The sequence below is a fragment of the Corvus brachyrhynchos genome, unplaced genomic scaffold (genome assembly GCF_000691975.1).
Source record: "Corvus brachyrhynchos isolate BGI_N302 unplaced genomic scaffold, ASM69197v1 scaffold53, whole genome shotgun sequence".
Lineage (NCBI taxonomy): Eukaryota > Metazoa > Chordata > Aves > Passeriformes > Corvidae > Corvus > Corvus brachyrhynchos.
The window spans coordinates 373,393-394,697 of NW_008237681.1; the positions used below are offsets into that span (position 1 = coordinate 373,393).

Sequence of the window (21,305 nt, forward strand, 5' to 3'; positions counted from 1 at the left end):
GGAAGGAGGCAGGGTCGGTTCGCAGCCCAGGTGTACGGCTGCCTGCTGGGGATCTACCTGTAACCTCCTTTTGCTACGGTGCAGCAGTAGCGTAGCCAGGATGGTTTAATAAGGTACAGAGTTTGCAACAGTTGTCATCAAAACGTTGAAGAACAGTATTTTTTTGTTGAAATAAGTGATCTTTAAAGAGGGGTACCTTTAAATTAAATTTCTTAATTTTCTTTTTTTGTCAGGTATCAGAATATTATAGTGATATATAGCAATATAGTGATTTGCTTTGGAATAAAAGGTTTCTGTAAGGGAGAAGTTAATCCTGTTTTATAAATGCATTATCAAGTTCTTTACCCGCATGAAGAGGAAGACCTTGCAGCATTAATGAAAAGATAACTGTATTCTTATGAAAGTTGGGACTGTGGATGAACTATGGCTAATACAATAATGACACTGCTGGAGGAGCTTAGAAAATGCAGAGATTAAATTTGCAAGGTTGAGAAAGAAGGAAGTCCTTGGTCTTGTGAATGGAAGCTGATTGCTAAGTCAGAAAATAGTAAAAGTGTTTGCAGATGGCTCTCCCCCTCTCCCACAAGATCAATATTCTTGATAAGAATTTCTTCACTTATCTCAACTTGCGAATCTCTTATAAAAACTGTCAAAAAAGACTTGAGGCCAAATAAGTGTCTTTTATATTTTACCCTAAACATGGATTAAACAGTGAAAAAGCTTTTATTCCCAGGTTGAGAAGTCTCCTCTTACATCCATGGGTGAACCAAATTATTAGCACAATATTGTTCAAAAAGTCTCTGAACAAAATCATATATTTGAAAGAAAACTCCAGAAACTTAATATTTTACAAACAGAGGATCCCTTTTGCTTTATTTGATGTAAATTGAATGAGCATTGTAAATTTATATGATAGTTCTGGTGTGTAGTAAATATGTTCTGGTGCCCATAGTAGTTTAAGGCTGTACTGTAAGGACAGCTGTACTACGTGAGTAGCAGGGGAAGTACTGTATTAGTGGCAGCAGCTCCAAAAGTCACTTGCCTCAGATGCAGCTTATATTTATATCCTCTGCCAAAACAACACCAAAGATATGCTGCCAGCAGTCACCAAGACTGAGATCTGGGTGGTTTAGGTGGGTTGTAGTGTTCTTGTTCTAATATTGCCTGTTGTACATTACCAGAAGCTCTAATTTTCTTCCTAATTTCCTCCCCAAACCAATGTAAAACAGAATGTGTCTAATGGTAATGTGATCTCCACCCTTGTTGCTGTGGGTTTTCTAGTCCCTCTACGTTATTCATGAGTAGCATCTGTTATTTCTCTGCACTTTCCCTCTCATGAGGAGTTCTTTACTCTCACAGACCACTCTCCTTTTACTTTGGTGATTTGCTGTGTTTTCTGCTAGGTTCTGTCTGGTGAATGAGCTTCACTTAAGTGGGATGCTGAATGAAGTTAGGCTGTGTTGTAGCCTTCTCTATAAGCTCAAGTTATTGTAGAGATTTGGCTCTGTGGTTCTTGAGGTTGTACAATTTTGCCTGCTGAAATAGCTCTTCTTTTTATTTTTTTTTTTATAAGCAAATGTGAGTCCATTGTTAAAACCAAACCTTCTGGGCTGATGGGTGCAGTTCTCCTTTCAGTACTGATCTTTTGTGCTCTTAGCTTTTAAAGTTTTATTGTAAAGCATCTGGGAGAGAGACTGAAGGCACCTGCCTGTTGCAGCACTAGCATTGTGTTTCCTTTGCACAGCTGGAGCAGCTGGCAAAGTGGGCACAGTTGGAGTGGAGACTTGGATGTGCAGAGAGTTAACACTTGCAGTAGCTGCTGTGGTGAGCACAGTGGGAGCACTCTGAGGGGTGACGCTCTGGGTTATTTTCCTCAGTTTTTTTTTTGGTTTTTTTTTTTTCCTTTTCTTTTTTAACCCCCCTCAATATATCTGTAAGTGACCACTTGAATTTCATCTTGCTGATTGCTAGTTGAGCCTAATTTCTCTCAGACATCACCACTGTCCACAAGGGAAGCCTTAATGACTGTGCAGGCATGAGTAACAGTATTTTTTTTTTGGCTATGCTTCTATTCACACAAAAGACAGCAAAATCCCATTAATGAGAGGAGGCCAAGTTATAAATTCCTACTCCTAGCTGCAGAAAGGGATCTTCATTGCATATATATTTCATTCATTTGGCATCAGGGTGGTTTTCCAAGGTTGATTTGGCATGGAAAAAGCCTGGCAAATTCTGTATTTGGAGAAAAAAAATAGATAAGCTGTTTCCTTGTGTGGCATAAGTCTGAGTGTATTAAGCAGAGTTTCAAGCAGGTTGCTAGCTCATCAATACAACGGAGTCAGAGCTGGCAATCACAAGAGGAAGGGAGCAGCCAGAATTTGTGCAGTATGCTGCTTTTTAACCTCTGAATTGCTGGTGGCTCCATGTGTATATGGTATGAATGGGGAGTTACATGGCTTTATGCCACCAGCAGATTGGAGAGGTGAGTTGGCAAACATTTCATGTGAGGTGTTGCCATGTTGCCATCTCAAACAGCTGTAATGTGAAGCGTGGTTAAATGCCCTGGAAATTAGGGTGACTTTAGGGCGCTGGTAATATGACACTCAGGTTAGTATTTTGGTCGGAGCAGGGGGATACTATCTCTCCTGTGTCTTAAAGTCTGATCTGATAAAAGAGGTACTAGGATCTTTGCTAATATCACTTCATCAGAGGAAGGGAGACATCGTTTTGCAAGAAATGAAGCTTGCCTCAAATAAAACCATTCTGTTTAAATGCATTCATGGTGCTTTAAAATTAATAAGAATTTTCTTGGCAGTTAATGAACATTTAGTGAAGAAGCTTAATTTGACATTTGAAAAGTTCAATAAATAATTTTTCTTTCTTGATTAAGGCATCTTTTAAACTGTCACTTATACAACCAGGAATTGTCACTTTTTAATGCATTAGGAGATCTTGTTGCATACTGATTCAGCTATTATTGCCTATTAAACAGTTTAGATTTTGTGTGCCTTAATTTCCCTGCTCTTGACTATTTTAAGCTGCCTGCTTCTTTAAAGATCATTTATATTTGCATAAGCATTTATTACATATTCAACACAGAAAAAATGGACACATTGACATACATGTCTTTGTATTTCTGACTTGCTTCCACTCTGTGATCCAATTTGGGATAGTTTTTTATGCTCACCCCATATGTTTATGGAAACTACCTCTCCAAGCTTTGCAAAAATCAGAAGTTGAACTTCTTATGGCATCTTTTGGTTTGTCTCATGTCACAAACTGCAGAGGTTGTAGGAGGTAGTTGTTGGTAAAGCATTGAGAAGTCAAGGATACTGAGCAGGACATGGCTAAATTTGGGCCATTTCTCCCCCCCTTTTTTTTGTTCTCCCATCTGTGCACACAAGTAATCTAATCTTATTTTAGCATTACTGGGGTTTATACATGTGCAATGAGGGAATAATTAATTGAAAAGGCAAATTGTTGTTGCTTTGTGGCATGTCAGTAGCGGTTGTTTCTGTTGATAATTACCATCAGGCCTTGTCCAAGGGTAATAAAAGATGTCTTTTACCTGATTCAAATGTATGTATGTCAATCTCTGTTACCATTTCTTGAATATATGCGATCTTTATTTTTTTTAATGAAAAGCCTGTCAAGCGTCAGCAAATAGAATTGTCTTTTAAAGTAAAAGTCACTGGACCAGAAGCTTTTCAGTGCCATGAATGTGGTGAGAAAGGTGGTTCTTAGTGACCAAGGTCTTTTGTCAGCAAAGTAGCAATGACTCTACAAAGTAGTTGGTTAAATCTAGAAAATTTGGAAGAGCTTGTGGCTCTAAAGCTTGGCTATCTCTGCCCTTTGTCACATCTTATCTTATGTATGCTGAAAAACCTTTTAAATATGATCTTATCCATTGGCAAATGTCAGGGTTTCAACAGGAAAGATTGTCTTTAAGTGGCTTGGCATCCCTCTGCTGGTTAGACTGTAAGACAGCTTGCAGTGTCTCATTAAGCTGCTTAAACTAATTTTTCTCAAGCAACCCTACTCCATTGTTCGGGGATTATTGAGCCCTCTTTGGGGCCAATATGTCATGTTAAAAAGCTCTGGCACCAGCCTGAAGAGGAAAGAGCAAGTGACAAATGCTGTATGTACCTGGTATTTGGTTGCAGTGCTAATGCTGAGGTCAAATGACTGATTTCAGTTTTGGCAAAGTCAAAAAAACCAACCAACCAAACTCCAAACAAAATTAGGTATCAATTTCCTGCCTTCAGTAGAGGGAAAATGGAAGACCTGAGTGCAATCAGACTACAAGGTGGTATGGGGGCTCTCTTTGGGTGTCTTTCAGCTGCTTTGCTGGGATCACAGTCTCATTGCTGAGCCCTCGCATGCACAGTAGGATCAGATCTGTTCTCTCACCAGGCACCATCCAGACTGATGATCTAGTAAAGGACTGCTAGTGTCTTCTGCTGGCACCTGCCAGTGCCATGCAGCAGCCTGGCCTCTTGCAGCTCAGGAGTGGTTTCCCAAATCAGGTAGTAAACCCAAGGCAGGCACAACCTGAAGTGGCGTGTCCAGAGCCCCGCTGGGTCCCTCCTCTGGGTGACCAATCTCTGCTGATGTTACCAGCAGCATTATAATAGCCTGGGCAAGGCAACTTGCTACATTTTGAAAGTGCATTGAGCTGCTTTAAACCACTTCTACATTGAACTGATAGGCTAATAAATTATGAATATCTATTAGGAACTAGTTCAGAGAACCTAGTGGGCTGGAAAGTTACATCCTGATTAGCTATGCACCAGCTTCCTCATGTTAGTAAATAAGGGTGTATCTCAGAGTTATGTTGTAGACATGAGTTACAGCAATTGGAAATCCTTTACAGGAAGCAGAAAATATGGAAGTGTTTATGATATGAAAAACTGAGAGGAAAAGCCTTGTTTTGACAGTAACTTGAATGTAGAGGTAAAACTTTCTAAAATGAAATTTAGACTTTTCATCTATTTCTACATTTTAACTTGCATCGAATCCCAAAAACCTCAGTTTTAGTAAATTACTGCCTGCTTAGTTGATTTTTGAAAGACTGGAGCTAAAAATTGATTTTATATTATGATAAAAAATATAGTTCTTGCATGAAATTGCAGGCTGTCAGGAACCCTTTTAAAACAAGTTGCAGAACTTCCATTTGGAAAAAACCCCGACTATTTGTGTTTTCATTTCACCTTTTCTTTCCATTGGGAACTAGAAAAATCTTGGGGATTCTGTATGTTCTATGTGGGTCACACCTATATTCATCATTTCTGTCTGAACTCGGCCTCCTGAAGTTAACTTTGCTATCCCATGCACAGTACCGTTGACTGACTTGGATGTTGCAGATTCAGTCACTTTCCCACAGAAAAAGGAACATTCATTAGATGTTCATCATCAATACACAACTTTTGATTAAAATAAAAGGAGTTTTGTTTCTCAGATAGTTCCTACACTCTTAGCAGGTGTTAAGAGTTATAATGTTGTGAGCCGAAAGGATCTCATTGGGGTCAGGGAGTTGGGATTTCCATTTCATAGTTGGCATTTGCTGTTTCTCAGTTTTGCATCAAGGTAAATTCTGATTCTCCACAGCCTTTCTTCCTAATTGGAAATGTTACAGCATGAATCATTCCTGCAGTTACTTGGTTAGGGCATTGCAGAGTTGTTACGAAAAATTAAGTTCAATTCCTGAGATTTGGCTGCATAAAGATGTCTGAATATTTTTTTAACTATTTGCCTGATTTTTTTTTTTTTTTTTTAAGCAAATCCTGCCTAGGGCAGCACAATATGGCATGTGAGCATTCAACTCAAAAGGGTGCCCCCTCAGAACTCTGGAAATACCTCTGAAAGCAGGACCTCTGTCCTAGTGTGGACCTCACATTCCCTGTCAGATATTCATTGCTGGGTCTCCTCTCCTCATTTCATTCTCCCAACCCTTCCTTTAGGAAAGGCAAATTCAGGTGTGGGATGGAGAATAGGACCCATTTGTTGTGGTGTTGCCGTTCAGTGCTAGCAGTGTGCTCAATGAGTCTATTCAGGGGTTTTGGAGCCCAGACACAAGCACTTTTGTTTTGGTTAGGTCCTGCTCTATAAAGGTCACATTTGCCTTTTCACAGTCAGAGGATTCCCATGTGGGGGTGGCTGTTGCAGACCATCTGAGGGGAAGCACCCAACTTGTTCTCTATCCACAGGCCTGCTCCATAAACCAGCAAAACAAGAATATGTAATATAGGGGGAATTGTGTAAGCCCTACCATACTCATGCCTACTTATTTTTCTTTCATATGGATAGCTTTTCCAGGACAACAAGTCATTTCATATACTGGATTTTAAGAAAACTACATTTCCTTGGCAACAGGCCTGGGAAATCAGTTTAGGAAGAAACAATGTATTTTTGCCTTAAGACCGGAGTGGCTTTACTTTATTCATAAGAACAGAAAGCAGTGATTAAAGAAAAAATAAGTGTCTTTAAAGATTATTTATACCAAGGGACTCAAACAGCTGCATAGTGTGGGACAAGTATGTGTTTTAATGCTTTGATACATGATATGGCACCACAGTAATTTGTTAAACAGGTTGGTGTGGAGTCTTAATGCTGAAGGCACTTGTTTTCTTTTGCTGGACACACTGAAAGAAGACCAATGACTAGATCATATAGAATGAGAAATTTAATTTTTTTTTCTGATTAATGCTGGCAATTACTACTGCATTTGTTACAAAGCAGAAATAGGCCTTTGGTCAAAGCCAGCTTTTTGCATTCCCTTGAATAGTCAGTGGTGCTAATGCAGTATAAACTGAACAGGATTTGGCTCTGGAATTCAAGCACAAGCTACTCTTTCACAACAAACCCCTTCTGTTTCCTCATTTGCCTTGTGAGCAGTAAATCTTTCTGGTCATTTCACGCTACTCTCCCAAATATTGTTAGAATGGGCCAAGTACAATGCTTCAGTTGCTTTTTGTAGTGCAAGGATTTAGCAGTCAAATACGGAAACACAGATGAAGCTTTTAAAATATATGGTACTACTTATATAAAGATATAGAAACATCTGAAAAAATGTTTATTTTTTTCTGTACATTATTCCAACTCCAATTAATTTATGTTTGCTGCTGGGAAAATAATATTGATCATAAAAATGAAATGCTGGTTGGAAACCCTTAGGCTTCTGTAATAGAATATTTCTTCCAGGATGAAATATTAGAATTATGAGCTTGACTTTGCTGCTGCTGAAGCCAGTGGCTGAATGCCCAATTGCCTTCGACTGGAGCAGGATTGAATCTTCTCTTTTGCTGAAAGATGTCTTAAACAGTAATTCTTAATCTCTGTGTTAAAGCTCTTCCATTTGCTAAATTTTTAGTTCTTTTTGAAGCCTGGAGCCATTTGGCTGAAGTTGTATTTGATGTATTTTCTGGAAGTCTGTTTTCTGAGTCTGCTTCAGAATGTGTTTCTGTATTCTCAAATAGGAAAGAACATATTTATTATAGCCACATCTCTAGATGATTTCCCTATCATATTTGAAAACAAAAGAGGTACGTGTGGCAAGATGCTGTTTCTATGAAGTGGGCTTTCCCACTTCAAAGAAAATGATGTTCCATCAGTGCAATCAGGTGCATTTGAGACAGATATGTAAAAGGCACAAATTTTTTTAATGGAAAATAGTGTCGTGAGCATTTGATGAGTGATTTTATTTTTTTCTTAAGAGACAATGTATCATCAGCATACTGTGTGTTTCTTAGCTTGGACGCTGAGCTCTGAGAATGTATTAAAGGCATCTATTTAACTGTGACATAGAAAGTGAACCTGGAATATTTCTGGAGGTTCGTCTATCTAAAGCGTAATGAATTGGTCACTGGTCTCTTTTAAAAAATGTGATAAAAGAGAAAATGTTGTGGAATTTCAGAGGTTTATCACCTACTTAGTCTTCTTCTTCAGGGTTTTACTGCAACCAAGAGGAAGCACACTAATTTTTTGATAAAGAAGAGTGTGGTCATCTCATAAGAACTCCAGGATTCAGACAGTTATGAGTAGAAGATTAAGTATCATCAATTGCAGAAAGATCATGAGGGATGAGAAGAGTGTATGTATCCAGTAGTGGTTTCCAAAACCTGAAGACTACCTCAGAAAAATGTGTGTGCTTGGGGTTTGAGTTAGTGTCTGATTGTTGAAAGAATTGTTTCTGCTAATTTCAAGTAATGAGCTTATGGTATATTCCAAGGCAGAATTGCAACAAATTCAGATTGAAATTATAAGTGATAACCAAAAAAATATTGAGGAAATGGTAAGTAATTGCAAGGAATATTATTCCATGAAATATGGGCAAAGTTATGAACTCTTTGCTGGAGCTTTACAGAGGTAAAATGATGTTTAAATGAAGGCTGTCTTCCATCTCTTCCTTCCAATCTCTCTGCTTTGCCTTTCTTTCATAGACTGTGCCCAGGTTCCAAAACAGATGTGGGGACTAGGGGTAGAAAATCACCCATTTTCCAGAGCATATCTTCTTCCTCAGGATCCACAAAGCATCCTAGGGAGACTGTAAAACTGTGTGTAGAGGTGAACAGATCTGCTTCAAATAGAAAGTTGTTAGACCTATGACTCAGTTCCCTAAAGACCTGGTAGAAAAAGTAATGTAAAGTTCTGCTTTTGCAGAATTCCTGTAAAACGATCATTGTAAAGTCATGGAAATACTAGAATCCTATCTCTGTTCAAAAGTGACAGGAATAGGGCTAAGGGAGTTACCAATAGAAGCCCTTTTCACAACTCTGCTTCTAGCAGACACCTGAGAGTTGAAGAACAAAAAACCCCAAACCAATCAACCAAACAATAACAACAATACCCCAAACAAACAACAACAACAAAGTGTTAAAGAATGAGTGAGTTCTCTTGCTCTACCATCTATTCTGCTTGTAACCAAAGGAAGTATCAATAACTGTGCTCTGCAATAGTATTAATCTCCCACATAGTTTTTTTTTTTTTAGATCTTGTTCTCTTTTTCATAGAAACAAAACACCTTTGATATACGTGGAGATCATAGACTCTCCAGGTGATGCTAAGGTTGAAATTCTTTTCTTCTGTTTATGTTAAACTCTGAACAGTACTTAAGGCAGCTATTTATGCATCAAATAACGAAGTCTCAACACAAAATTAGTCTCTGTTTTCTCTGCCCAAAGCCCTGATGCCTTCCATTTCCTGGTAATACCCAGGGGTTTTAAGTCTTGTAAAGCTGATCTACTAGCTTGTGTTTCCAGAGATAAACATCTAAGACTTTTTCAAAGCTGCAGTTTCTTTACAGTGCCTCTGCTGTGGTGTGCTGGAAAGCATGATGAGAATTGATATTTTTGATGCCTGTGATTTTCCCTCTTTGCCTGTTGAAGATTTAATACTGTTTGCCTGCTTGTTTTCCATCTGTCCCATAAGAACATTTATGCCTTTCCTGTAACAATGTGCTGAAGCCTACTCTGTTCAGGAAAATTTAATATACTGCCCATTTGGATTAAAAAGAGGAGTAATTTCAGAAATGCATGGAAGAGGGGGGTGGGGTATGTCATTTTTGTTGGCAGCATTATGGGAAGTGTGAGGTCCCATCTCATGTTAGAATTTTATCTTGTTTGTCATATCTCTCCTGATAAATCAAAGTGAACTGAATACCTTCTCTGAGTCACCAGAAAATAAAAGCTCTTGGGATTAGCAGGGTTTCTTTCAATCAATGGACCTTGAAGTGATGCACATTTCTAAAGAGCATTGTTGTTGTTCTATGTCCTCCTGTGCATGAGGAGCTGTAATTATGATAAGCATGATGAATGTTTCAAACTACAGTGACTGGCAGTCCTCTGGAAATTCAGTTGTTTGTTTAGACCTGTGAAAGAGGCACCTGTCTTCTCTACTTTGTAAGTGGAGCAAAACGTAAAGCAGTAAGCTGAAGTTGTTTTGGGCATAGAACTTTTTCCACACACTCCAGCCTTGCACCATCCTCACTGGAAGTGAAGACGACCCATGGTGGCAGTGCTGCCTGGCTTTATGGATCTCAGCTATTCTAAAGCAAGATCAGTGAACAGATACTTCCTGTAACCCAGATAATTTGGCTACAGTAGTTACTGCTTCTCCTTTCACCGTGATACTGTTTCAAATATCTATTCCCTTGATATCTCCAAATGTCTCAATTTCATCTTCATCCTCATGTTGATGAAAACTGGAGTCCTGATCTTGCCATATATAAATACATGAAAGAGATGCATAGTTGTCACTGTTGGCCAGTGTCTTATAAGCATCTTGGGTGTGCTCTCAGGGGAAATGTAAAGGAGGAAGTGAAAATGTGTTCATGGAACGCATCAGGAGAGTACGTCTCCTGGGTAGAGGTGGGGGAGGGGAAAGAGATTGTCACTGGAGAAGGGAATAAACAAGATAATCTGCCCAGCAGATTATTGTAATTAGTGACTGAGGCCACTTCATAGTGTAAGGGCAGAAAGAAGTACAGGTATGTGACATCGAAAGGTTTTATATTCATGGAGTGTGGGTCAGTGAAGCACTCTGCAAAGAATGCAGAAGACTCAGAGCAAGAGGACTGGCTGGTGGGAAGGAGCAGCAGAAAGATACGGGAAATACAGCTGAAAATTATTTCATGAAATAGAGGGAGCAGAGGGATGGCTTGTGGAGGGAAACATTTTCAGCTAATAAAAATGCCCATTATCTTCCGCTGCATTTCTATTTATCCAGCTGTAACATGTTCTAAGCCAGAACTGTATTTTCCTCTGTGTTTGGAAGGTCCCTTGCATGCTTTTGTATGCTAGAGAAAGCAGTAGATACAAGTAGGCTATTATTGCCTGCAGAATAACAGTCTATGTTTGAAGTAATGCCATGTTTTTTGGTCTGTAAAGATTCTTCCACCAAAATCAAAGATTTTTGTACATGTAAAAAGTCCATGTGAGATTTCTTAAGTTGACTGAATCTTCAGCAGTGAAAGAATATTTTTTTAGTTTATTATTTAGTTATCCTTGCTTTAATGATGAATTATTTTTCTTACAGTTGGTGTTTGCAAGCAGGAGATGCTCCAGAAGAGGAATGCTGTTTTGGTGGATGGGGTCATTTTGAATGGTCCAATAATGGACTCAAAAGCAGGAGAGAAGTTTGTGGAAGAGGCCTGTAAGATTATAATGGAAGACGTTGTCCAGAAAGCAGATGATGTAACAGAAAAGGTAAAACCGTAGAGTGTTGTTGAGAATTTGTAGTGAAGATAATGAACAATCAATCAATTTTTTAAAAGCTGTATTTTATTGCACTCTAAGTAGCCTGAAAATTGCTTCTAGTCTGTGCCTGGCTCCAAATAAAAAGACAGCCTTACAAATTAATGAAGAATATATTATAAAACCTTCCAATAACATAATTAGCATACATATCTGCCAGAAAATGATGGTGTTTTTTTTTATCTCGGAATAAAAAGGTCATTTCCATTGAGATCACAAATGGCTGTAGTGTTTTTCATGCTTGGGGTGGGGTGGGGTTGGGTTATTTGCTCCTCAGGGGCACTGGTGTTGGAGAAGGAAGAAAGTACCTTGCACGGTACCACTGTGAAAGGACAACATTATAAAGATTGCTGTGGGTCCTGCAGAACCTGCTTAAGAGGCTGTATGGGAAGAGGTCCTGAAAATAAATCATGCTTGCCTTTAGGCGTGCACTGCTTGCTCCCACCCCTTGGCAGAACGGTATCTGGAAATGCGGTGATTACAAATCCTTAGCTAAGGACAGAATTTGAGCTGCAGGCCTCTTTCTTTTCTGCCTTTCAGCATTTCCCACTCTAATGTTTATGGTTGAGCATTGCCCAAGATCCGATAAAACCAACATCCCATGAGGCCAGTTTACGGGATATATTTTCTGGCGGCATGCTGTCCTGCCATGGGAAGTTTTGTGAAAGCAGTGCTGAACGGGGTGATTACCTTGTACCTCTATAACCTCTTGCTCCTGGCTAAGCTGTTCACTGATGGTGTCTGCCCTACTCCCCATCACTAGGTCTGTGAATGGCAAGCCCCCGAAATGCTTAAGCAGATTCTTGACCTGGAAATGAGGGACACCGGAGAATGCCACCAGAAGATCCTGCAGCTCTGCCGTGATGTTATAAAATACAGCGTCAAAACCAGTAGGAATGGGATTTTAAGCACAGTTGTTCTGCATGTTAACTTAGAAATGTTTACAAAGCTCTGTCACCTTTCAGGGAACTGGGAGTGTGAATGTTTGTTTCCCTCCTGCCTATACAAGTATGCAAACAGTTGTTTGATGGAATTTTGGTCACTATAGGTTTGACTAAAATATGTAATAATGGCAAACTAATCAAAAAGTAACAAATGTAATGCCATTAGCATTAACAGTACGTTCTGTCACTTTGAAGTCTTGAGAAAGTCATTTAGACAAATGATATAAAAATCTAGCAAAATAGGCAGGAGAAGGACCTTAATGTGTGATTTCCTGGTGTCTGAGTGATGAGATTTGGAGCCACCATCATTGCCCTCATATGTTCTTAGTGATGAGTACTCTCCATTTATTATTTTTCTATTTGAGCAATAGTCTCTTAGGGTGTTAATTTGCTGATAGGCAGTGGTTCCTGTTCCAGAAACCATGAGAAGAGAGCCTGCAGTGTTTCAGAGACAGTACACCACAGCTCTGCGGGATTAGTTCTCTACAGCTAACCTTTCTGCAGCGTGTGCAGGGTAATTCAATCTTGGTGAAAAGGGATGAACAACATCTGTTCAGGAAATAGCACTGTGAATCAGTAGCTCAGGATTTCAAATGTTGTATGGCTTAGGCTGTACTTTGGTAAGTAAGAAAGACATTTGATACAGTTAGTCGAGCATTTCCAGGCTGTATTGCCTGCTAAAATCACTGTTGCTGTGGAGAAAAACTGTGAAATAATTTTGAGAGGGGACTCATGCCTTTGAAAACCATAGAATTGTAGTGATATTCATCTGCAGGGGGAGTGTATTAATAATATGCAGATATAATTACTGAGTTACTGGAAGGTGTTCTGTTTATCTTACTTTTGCAAATTGCCTTTGGATTATAATTTGTTATACTATGTCACCTTAGAAAGGATGTCGTATATAAAAATATGCTGTGCAAATAGTCTTTTATTTAAATATAGACATTTATTGAAGTCCCAGATATAATATAAATGGAGCCATACTGTTCACCTGGTTTTGCAAGTAAAAATGCTGTGCTATGGATTAAAATTTAGGTGGTGATCCCTCTGTTGAACTGTGTTGTTTTTATAGGCAGCAATAGGATAGAATTTTGTCAAAATTAGTTATATCTCAGTGTTTCAAGGCAGGTAAACAAATTCTATTAGCTTCTCATTCATTTTAATTGTGCAGCAAAATTTTCCAAGCTGTTAGACTGCCTCTTTCTCTGTATTGAGAGTTTGGTGGGAGAAAAGGCACAGCTGCCTGGGATCAGCAGGTTCCTGTATTCTACTGCTTACCAAAATTTGGCTGAGCATCGTCTGTGGCCTCTCAAACCCACTGTTTAAAGTCACTATGTATACTCAGTTGTCAATCCCTTTTAATTTTTGATTTATAAAACTTGTGAACAGCTCATATTCATCCTGTGCACCACTTGCATTTCCCAAGCCACATTTTGATGTTTGAAAGTGCTTATTAAATTTACTTTCAAAGGAATGTCTAACTTAAGGAAAGGACAGTAAATCCAGAGAATACTGAGAGAATGGAGTGAATTGTGGTTTGCAATGATCAGCATTCAGCTAAGAGGGACTGTAATGTATTCTCTTTTCTGGTGTATCCTGTCACTTGCTTTTCATCTGTATTTTCAGATCATCCAAGATTTTTCAATCAGCTGTATGCTGGAATAGATTATTACTCATTAGTGGCCCGTTTCATTACGGAAGCGCTGAACCCCAGTGTGTAAGTGTGGTTCTTTGTCCTCTTGATGATGAATTAGCATGCTTTTTGGAATAACAGCTTTTTTTTTGCTTTCTTGCTTCTGATTTCTGTTCTCAGTGTTACAGAAGAAGTAAGAATTGTGCAAGACCTTGGGAGAAAAAACAGGCTGGTTCAGATTGGCTGAAGATGGGGTTTAAGAGGAGAGATTTTTTTTTTCAATGCTATTAAACCTAGACTTTTATTTTGTACATAAAAATGAATTAGTCTTAACTTAGTTGTTCATTCCTTTGAGGCATTCTGCACAGAGTTGAATGCAGATGGTTACGTGTCTACTGTTTACTTGCAGATGTAAAGCTGAAATTTAAGCGTGACCTACATTAAGAGCAAACTCTGGTGTATTACTTTGAGAGTAGAAGTGTCAATAAGATGCTGAGGGGAACTAAACAATTGCTCTACTGGATCAGATCCATGATGTTTTTAGTTTAGAGTCCAGCTGCTGGTGGTGATCAGCTGCTGATTAAGGAAAGGTGCAGGAAGCCTTTATCTAGTTTTAGCAATACTCTGTGCCATGAGTTCTGTAGTTTTAATACCAATTATGCTATTATTTCTCTTTAGATACACATATGAAGTGTCCCCTGTGTTTCTGTTGGTGGAAGAAGCAGTCATCAAGAAAATGATTGAATTCATAGGCTGGGAAGAAGGAGATGGTATATTTAATCCAGGTAAGAACAGTCAGACCTCAAGATAGGTCATTATAAACTAATGCCTAATACCATTAACTCTATGAACATTGGAGTTTATTTATTTATTTAATCTAGGCTTATCATATGTGTTTCTAGCAATAATTAGGTGATTCTGACCAGTGAATGAATGAAAAAAGTTCTACATGAAATATAATTACATGGAAATTAGTTGTTTTTAGCTGATGCCCTTCCTGATCTTATTAACAACACCAACAGCCTCACTGGAATGAGTCAGCTGACAGGCAGGGAGCTGATTTATGTGATAGACATCAACCCATGGTGCCTGAGGTTATAGATAGGTGTATTCTGCCTATGAACTGTGGCAGCAAGAGTTTACATGACCTTAACTCCTTTGAATTTTCATAATTTTATTAAATGTTATGATTAGGCCAAACAGATATTTCTTAAGCTGCTTGATAAACCATGTTTTTCAAATGTTCTGTAAGGCAGTGTTCCAGCCCACAGCATTGGAATAATCAAGCATAATGGTGATATTCCAGATTATTCAGATAACAAATAATTAGGCTAGATGTGAAGATTTTATATCTATTTTGGGGGTGAGAAGAGAAATTTAATGAGTACATGAGTTTAAACTCCCCCTCCAAAACTGAAACAAAGTCAGTAATTCTAGCCTACACATGAGTGGTAGAAAAATAAATAAGCTAAAATTCCATATTTTTTAATATAAAAATGGTATGGATTTTTTTTTTCACATAAAATTTGATGAGTATTTTTGGTAGAAGCCTTACTTTTACAGCAGAATTTCTGGCTTAGAACTTAGTGATCTACTGAGAGCAGATAAATTAATTGTCCTTTTCTTGGTTCTACTTTTATGTAAGGGTTTTTCTTACTCCTTTGATTTTGCCTTTCTAGGTGAATAAAACCTGTCCCGAGTGAATAAAGCTTGTCCAGATCTTACCTTGCAGATCTTTCAGTTCCCACTCACTGTGTTTGGTTTTGTTTGGTTTTTTTTTTTTTCCAAAGACCTTTTTCTCCCATGGTCCTCCGAGGCCTGGTTACCCAAGAGATCTCCAAGGCTCTGAGGTTGGTGTGGGCAGCTGAGCTCGCACTGCTTCAGTGTAGAGGGGAAGGTGCTGTGGCAGGGTGTTCTCTGTTGGGAAGAACTTGTGCTTGGGCACAGCTCTTATTCCTCAGGAAATATCCCCAAAGCACATCCAAAGAGGCTCTGTTTCCATGCCTGCTGCAGAGCCCAAGGTTCATTTTATGTATGTAGCCTTCAGGGGAGGAAATAAACTGTGATGAATGCATCGCTAGGATATCTGTGGAGTTTATTTTTCTCTTAATAGGTCAAGCAGTCAGATGCAGGGAAGGTACTCATACTGTGGCTAATACAATATTTGTATGTCTCTTTTTGCAGGTGGCTCTGTTTCTAATATGTATGCTATGAATTTAGCAAGATACAAATTTTGTCCTGAGATAAAGGAGAAAGGGCTTTCAAGTCTGCCAAGACTAGTTCTGTTTGCTTCAGAAGAGGTAAAACGAAAACAAAGAAAAGCTTTTTGATCTCTGTTTTTCAATAGCTGCAGAATTATATCATTTTCATATCTGATGGGGCACTGGTACACTAATTCTGACATCAGTGTATGATGTGGAATATTGGAGCTAAGTGGAGAAGTCTGATGGTAAATTTCCCTGCAGAAGCTTGCTTTCTTGCTTTCAGAAAACAAACACAGATGTTCCTGCTTTGAAAACTGCTGATGTAAGATAGGTTGTACATGGGGCAAACCTGAAGCAGAATGCATTTGCTTTATTGTGGAGGTCTGCAGCATCTGATTTCCCACAATATAAAGTCTAGCGGGAACTGTAGGTAGGTTTTGGATGTCAAAGGTTTTTTTCTGCATGTTTAATTTGTACTAAACTGAGTACTTGTGGACCTGTGAGATGGCTTTCTGCAGCTCCCGCTCTGCCCTATGTCTGAATACAGATTGGTTGTGGTACAGAGTCAAACCCACCATATGCCTCTCAGAAAAAAATGCTGGACCTTTAGACATTTTTAATTTAAATAATTGAAAATATGTAGCTAGTTTTTAAAGTTTTTGAATAATATCAGTCCAAAATGCCCGTGGGAAATTGAGTCACGTTCATACATTTATTCTGAAGGTAGTTTCTGGAAGCTTTTTTCTCTTCCCTGTCCCTTCAATTTTAAGTGTTTATAATTTGATTAGTGAAGAGTTCTTATTAATTCTGACTCTACTGTATAAAGGCCCCAGTGGAAGTCTGTACAGAACCTCATTGTATTAGAAAATACAGAGTTACTAGAATAATTTTAGCTTGGACTTTTATGCTCCAAACAGTTTGCAGTGTAAATAGATGAGAGGTTGATTTTGAAGAAGCCTGAAGGATGAAGGAATTGTATAAGTTTTCCAGGATAACACATGTCTTTTGAAACGGAGCCCACATGTCCTAAATAAAGGTGGCTTGTTTGTTTTTTCTCCCAACCAAAATATACTATCTTGTTTGTTTTCTTTTTTTTCCTGGAAAGTGTGTGTATGAAATGACATGCCAGTTCATATTTAATCCATCATGTTACATCTTCAAAATAGTTAAGGAGGAACAAATGAGTTTGAAGCAAGTTCCATGAGTGCTTTTGAAGTGAAGCCCATGAAACTTTTATCATGAAGTAACATTTTATTTCATTGCATGGTTTAACTACAACTCATTTCTTACTCTGAAATAAACAAACATTTAATTTCACGTTGAAAGAAATTTTAACTGACTGCCAGAATAAATTTATTCTTACGTCTTTGCTTCACCAGGAAGACCAAAACCATAAAACAGAGATGACCAGGAAAAATAAGTTGGTAAATTATTTGTAAGGCCATGCTTTTGATTGCTGATACTTCGTTTGATTCACACAACTACGTAAGCCTTAGTACTCAATAATCATTTACTGTAAAACTGATGCTTTTAATATCTAGATAATGTGAGTATTTTCTAAGATCACTGGTGTTTATTCATCATTATCAGGGTGCAAAAGGGCATATTCATTTCTACTTGTTTTAGATTTACCTATACTGAGTCCAAGGTACATGACCTTTTGGAAACATTTGTTCAGATATGCCATATTGAGAATGTATGTAATCAGTAGTCCACACTTCAGATAAGTACAAAAGTGCTGGTGTCATACAATCTTAGTTTTTTTATTATTGTTTTTATTTTGAGTCTTATTTAACATTTTGCACCTTTGAATCACAGAATCAAGGAAACCTTTAGGTTGGGCAAGATCTCTAAGATCATCAGGTTCAACCTTTGACTGATTACCACCTTGTCAACAAGACCATGGCACTAAATGCGATGTCTGGTTGTTCCTTGAACACCTCCAGGGATGGTGACTCCACCACCTCCTTGGGCAAACTTCCAGTGCTTAATCTTTCCTGTGGTGAAATTCTTATTGTCCAACTTGAACCTCCCCTGGCACAGCTTGAGGCTATATCCTCTCATCCTTTTGCTGGTTGCCTGGGAGAAGATCCTGACCTGTGACCTGGCTATACCCTCCTTTCAGGCAGTTGTAGAGAGCAATAAGGTCCCCTCTGAACCTCCAGGCCAGGATGACATGATCCTTCTTGGCCACCTGGGCACATGCTGGCTCGTGTTCAGCTGCTGTTGACCAGCACCCCCAGGTCCTTGTCCACTGGGACACTTTGCAGCAACTCCTCCCTGTGCCTGTATTGATGCCTGGGGTTGCTGTGACCCAAGTGCAGGATTCAGCACTTTGACTTGTTGAATGTCACACACTTGGCCTTGCCCATCATTTCAGCCTGCTCAGCTTCCTCTGCAAAGCCTTCCTACCCTCCAGCAGATTGATCTCCCACCCAGCTTGGTGTCATCCATGAGCTTCCTGAGGGTACACTTGATCCCCTCTCCAAACATCCTTTGCTTGTTTTTGGAGAAGCAAATTGTCACCCCCCATCCCCTCAACAAAACTAATAAAAATGAAAACAAAACTTGGAAAAGTTAACAACCTGGGTTTATCCTCATCATAAATCAGGCAACAGCATTGGCATGGAGAAGCCATGAGGCTGTAATGAACCAAGTACTGGTAAGGAGTCAAACAACATGACTGTTCAAGGCCCTTGTGTCATTTTAGGGCTTGGCTGCAGTGCTGCGACGAAATAAAATTATTTTTGCCTTGATTTGCTAAGTCCCTAGGTTGCAGTTTGGCACTTGTCGGGTTGAAAGATTTGCCCTGCTGCAGAGCAGGGGAATGCACAGATTTTCAATGACTTGATGCTATTTGGGGCTATGTATTTTTTGTATGTTCTTGCGTAACATAAAGATGTATATTTAATGCATGGCCCACCCGAGGTCCTCGCATATTGTGTTTGGCCTTCAGGAATAAAAAAGGCTCCTTGTTCCTGCAAGTAAAATGCTTAGGTATTTAAAACTGTGGTGATACACAGTGAACACAGTTTATGCTGCTACTCTGTAGTACTTTTTCTGGACAATTACAGGGTGATTCCTCTAGAGACAGTAGCAGTAGAAGAGTAGTTGTCATATCCCACTTTCTTGAGGCATGATTTGTGGCTCTGTAGAGGACGAATATGGTTCCAGTTATAGATATCAGCCCACCTTTTTATCACTTTTTGTTATTTGAGTCCCATCTAAACTTTTTTTTTCTGGCATGAGTATGTATTACATTGATCTGACAGATAGAAATCTGCTAAATTTGTGGTAACTAAAGGTAGAAGGATGTGTAAACAGTTGAAATACACATGCTGATATGAGAAGCTTTTTTTAGAATGAAACTAAATTCCTCCCCAGTGCAACTTGATCGTGAAAGTAATAAAGTGAGAGAACACAACATTAACTCATCATGTTGTCCCCTGTGGAAATTACAACAGACAAAAATGAGTAGTAAAACAATCTCATAATAATGTAATTGCTTTATGCAATCATGTTTCTAGGAAACTTTTTAACAGCAGGAAAATACAAATTTATCTTCTGTTTTAATGAGCACAGGTAGAAAGTACCTTGTCTTTGCAAACATTATCAGGAAACAAAAATTACGTCTAGATATAGGTAAAATAATACATCAGCATATCTTAAATGCACCAATGTTCCAATTTGATCTTGTGCTCAAAGGTGGTAATTTCTTCCTGCAAATGGCTACAGATTTAATAATTTGTCCAAACAAACTAAACTGTGAAAGACATGGCAAGAGTAATCTGAACTCACAATACTTAAAATAATACTTTTAATCTGGATATTTCTTTCTCCTTTTTTTTGGAAAGAGAACTATGAAAAGTGAATTAGTTGGCACTCTTGTGACTGGAGATGCTATGATGCAATGCAGTTTAACATAATGGCTTCTAGTAGCAATAGTGGTGGGAGGGGGCGAAGAAATTCTTACATGTTTTCAATCAATATAACTGAAAGACCTCTTTTTTCATCAAAGGAAGAATATTCCAAGTCTATGTAGTATTATGAGTCTTGTTCTTTTTCTGTCCTACTGGAGGACGGAATTTTCCGAGAAGTACAGAAGTACTTCTGGAGGAAAAATAATGCATCTTGCAGCCTGTTTGTCTTTGTATTCCCTTTGTTCTTCTCTTTTCCTCTGCTTTTTGGTATAATCTCTCAGGTACTCAAGCCTCTTTTATCTTTCCCCCAGTGTCTCATACCATTGCTTATAATAAAATATATGATTTACTGATTGTTTGCTTACTAGTATACTGAATTTGTAGGTCTACTGCTTTCTCAGTTTGGAGCAATCTGATTATTCTTGGTGATTCATACCTTTCATTTGAAAGTAATGGCTAGAAATCAGTGATGGAGGCAACTCGTATTTTAAGTGATTCACTAGTCAGTCAAAAACATCTCCAAACTTATACTGAACAACACACAGCCACTTACAATCATTATTACCTTTATTGATGTAATGTAAGACTAATTATCTACCTATGTGTGTTATTATTCTTGTAATAGTCTAAGTGACGGAGCCCTAAAGGCCTTGTGGATGTGTCATGTTACAAATTAAGCTTTCAAAAATTACTCAATAGTATCAGGTAGTGTCTTCGTATGCCTTTGTTTAAAGAGTGGGTGATGGTGGGGGAAACCTCTTTGTCAAAAAGAAAAAGAGCCCTCTGAGATCATCGATCTCATCAAAATAAGCGTGACAGGCTTTAATACCCTTAATATATTCATGCCCACACATTAAAATGTTGTACATTTTTCATAATTATGTTCTGCAGTAACTGCATTTGTGTGAACTCTCAGAAAGAAAATGGAATTAATTAACCACCTGGCTTCACCTCCTGTATGAAAAGTAACAATTCTAGACATCTTCGTGTTTGCTGGAGTATGTGTTATTTTAACCCTTCAGTAATAATGTGTAAAAGAGACAATTTTATTTTTGTGAGAAGGGCGGTGATAATCCAAGGGTTGGACGGTCTTGGTTCTGACAAGAACTGTCTAGTCCTATGGGATGTGGTGTACTCTTGAAATTGACTCCACTGCTATGAGTGGGTAGTTTTGACATCTAAATATCTTCAGGTCAAGAAGGTTACTGTATCTTGAATTCCCAGGCTAATCTTGAAGGCAAATTAAGCAGAGATCAGTGTACTCTTGTTCTGGAATAAGACAAAGTGTTCTTGTGCTGGAATAACAGTATCCACAGTAGAGCAGGTCCTGATAAAGAAGAATGTTGGAAATA

General features: G+C 38.5%; 1 protein-coding gene across 3 annotated transcripts in view; it reads left to right on the top strand.

Annotated features, from left to right (window-relative positions):
• Nucleotides 1-17: 17 nt before the first annotated feature.
• The window catches only part of GADL1 (glutamate decarboxylase like 1), an 85,700-nt gene continuing 64,412 nt past the window's right edge, over nucleotides 18-21,305 (top strand). Inside the window, exons 1-6 of one of the 3 annotated variants that reach the window (XM_008631966.2) lie at nucleotides 18-113; nucleotides 11,032-11,201; nucleotides 12,013-12,139; nucleotides 13,823-13,913; nucleotides 14,508-14,614; nucleotides 16,014-16,129. In XM_008631966.2, the coding sequence (XP_008630188.1) occupies nucleotides 11,052-11,201; nucleotides 12,013-12,139; nucleotides 13,823-13,913; nucleotides 14,508-14,614; nucleotides 16,014-16,129 (591 nt within the window). In that variant the 5' untranslated portion in view covers nucleotides 18-113; nucleotides 11,032-11,051. Of the gene's footprint in view, nucleotides 114-7,980; nucleotides 8,140-11,031; nucleotides 11,202-12,012; nucleotides 12,140-13,822; nucleotides 13,914-14,507; nucleotides 14,615-16,013; nucleotides 16,130-21,305 lie in introns of those variants that run through there. The other 2 variants (XM_017732080.1, XM_017732079.1) reach the window with 2 other exon arrangements.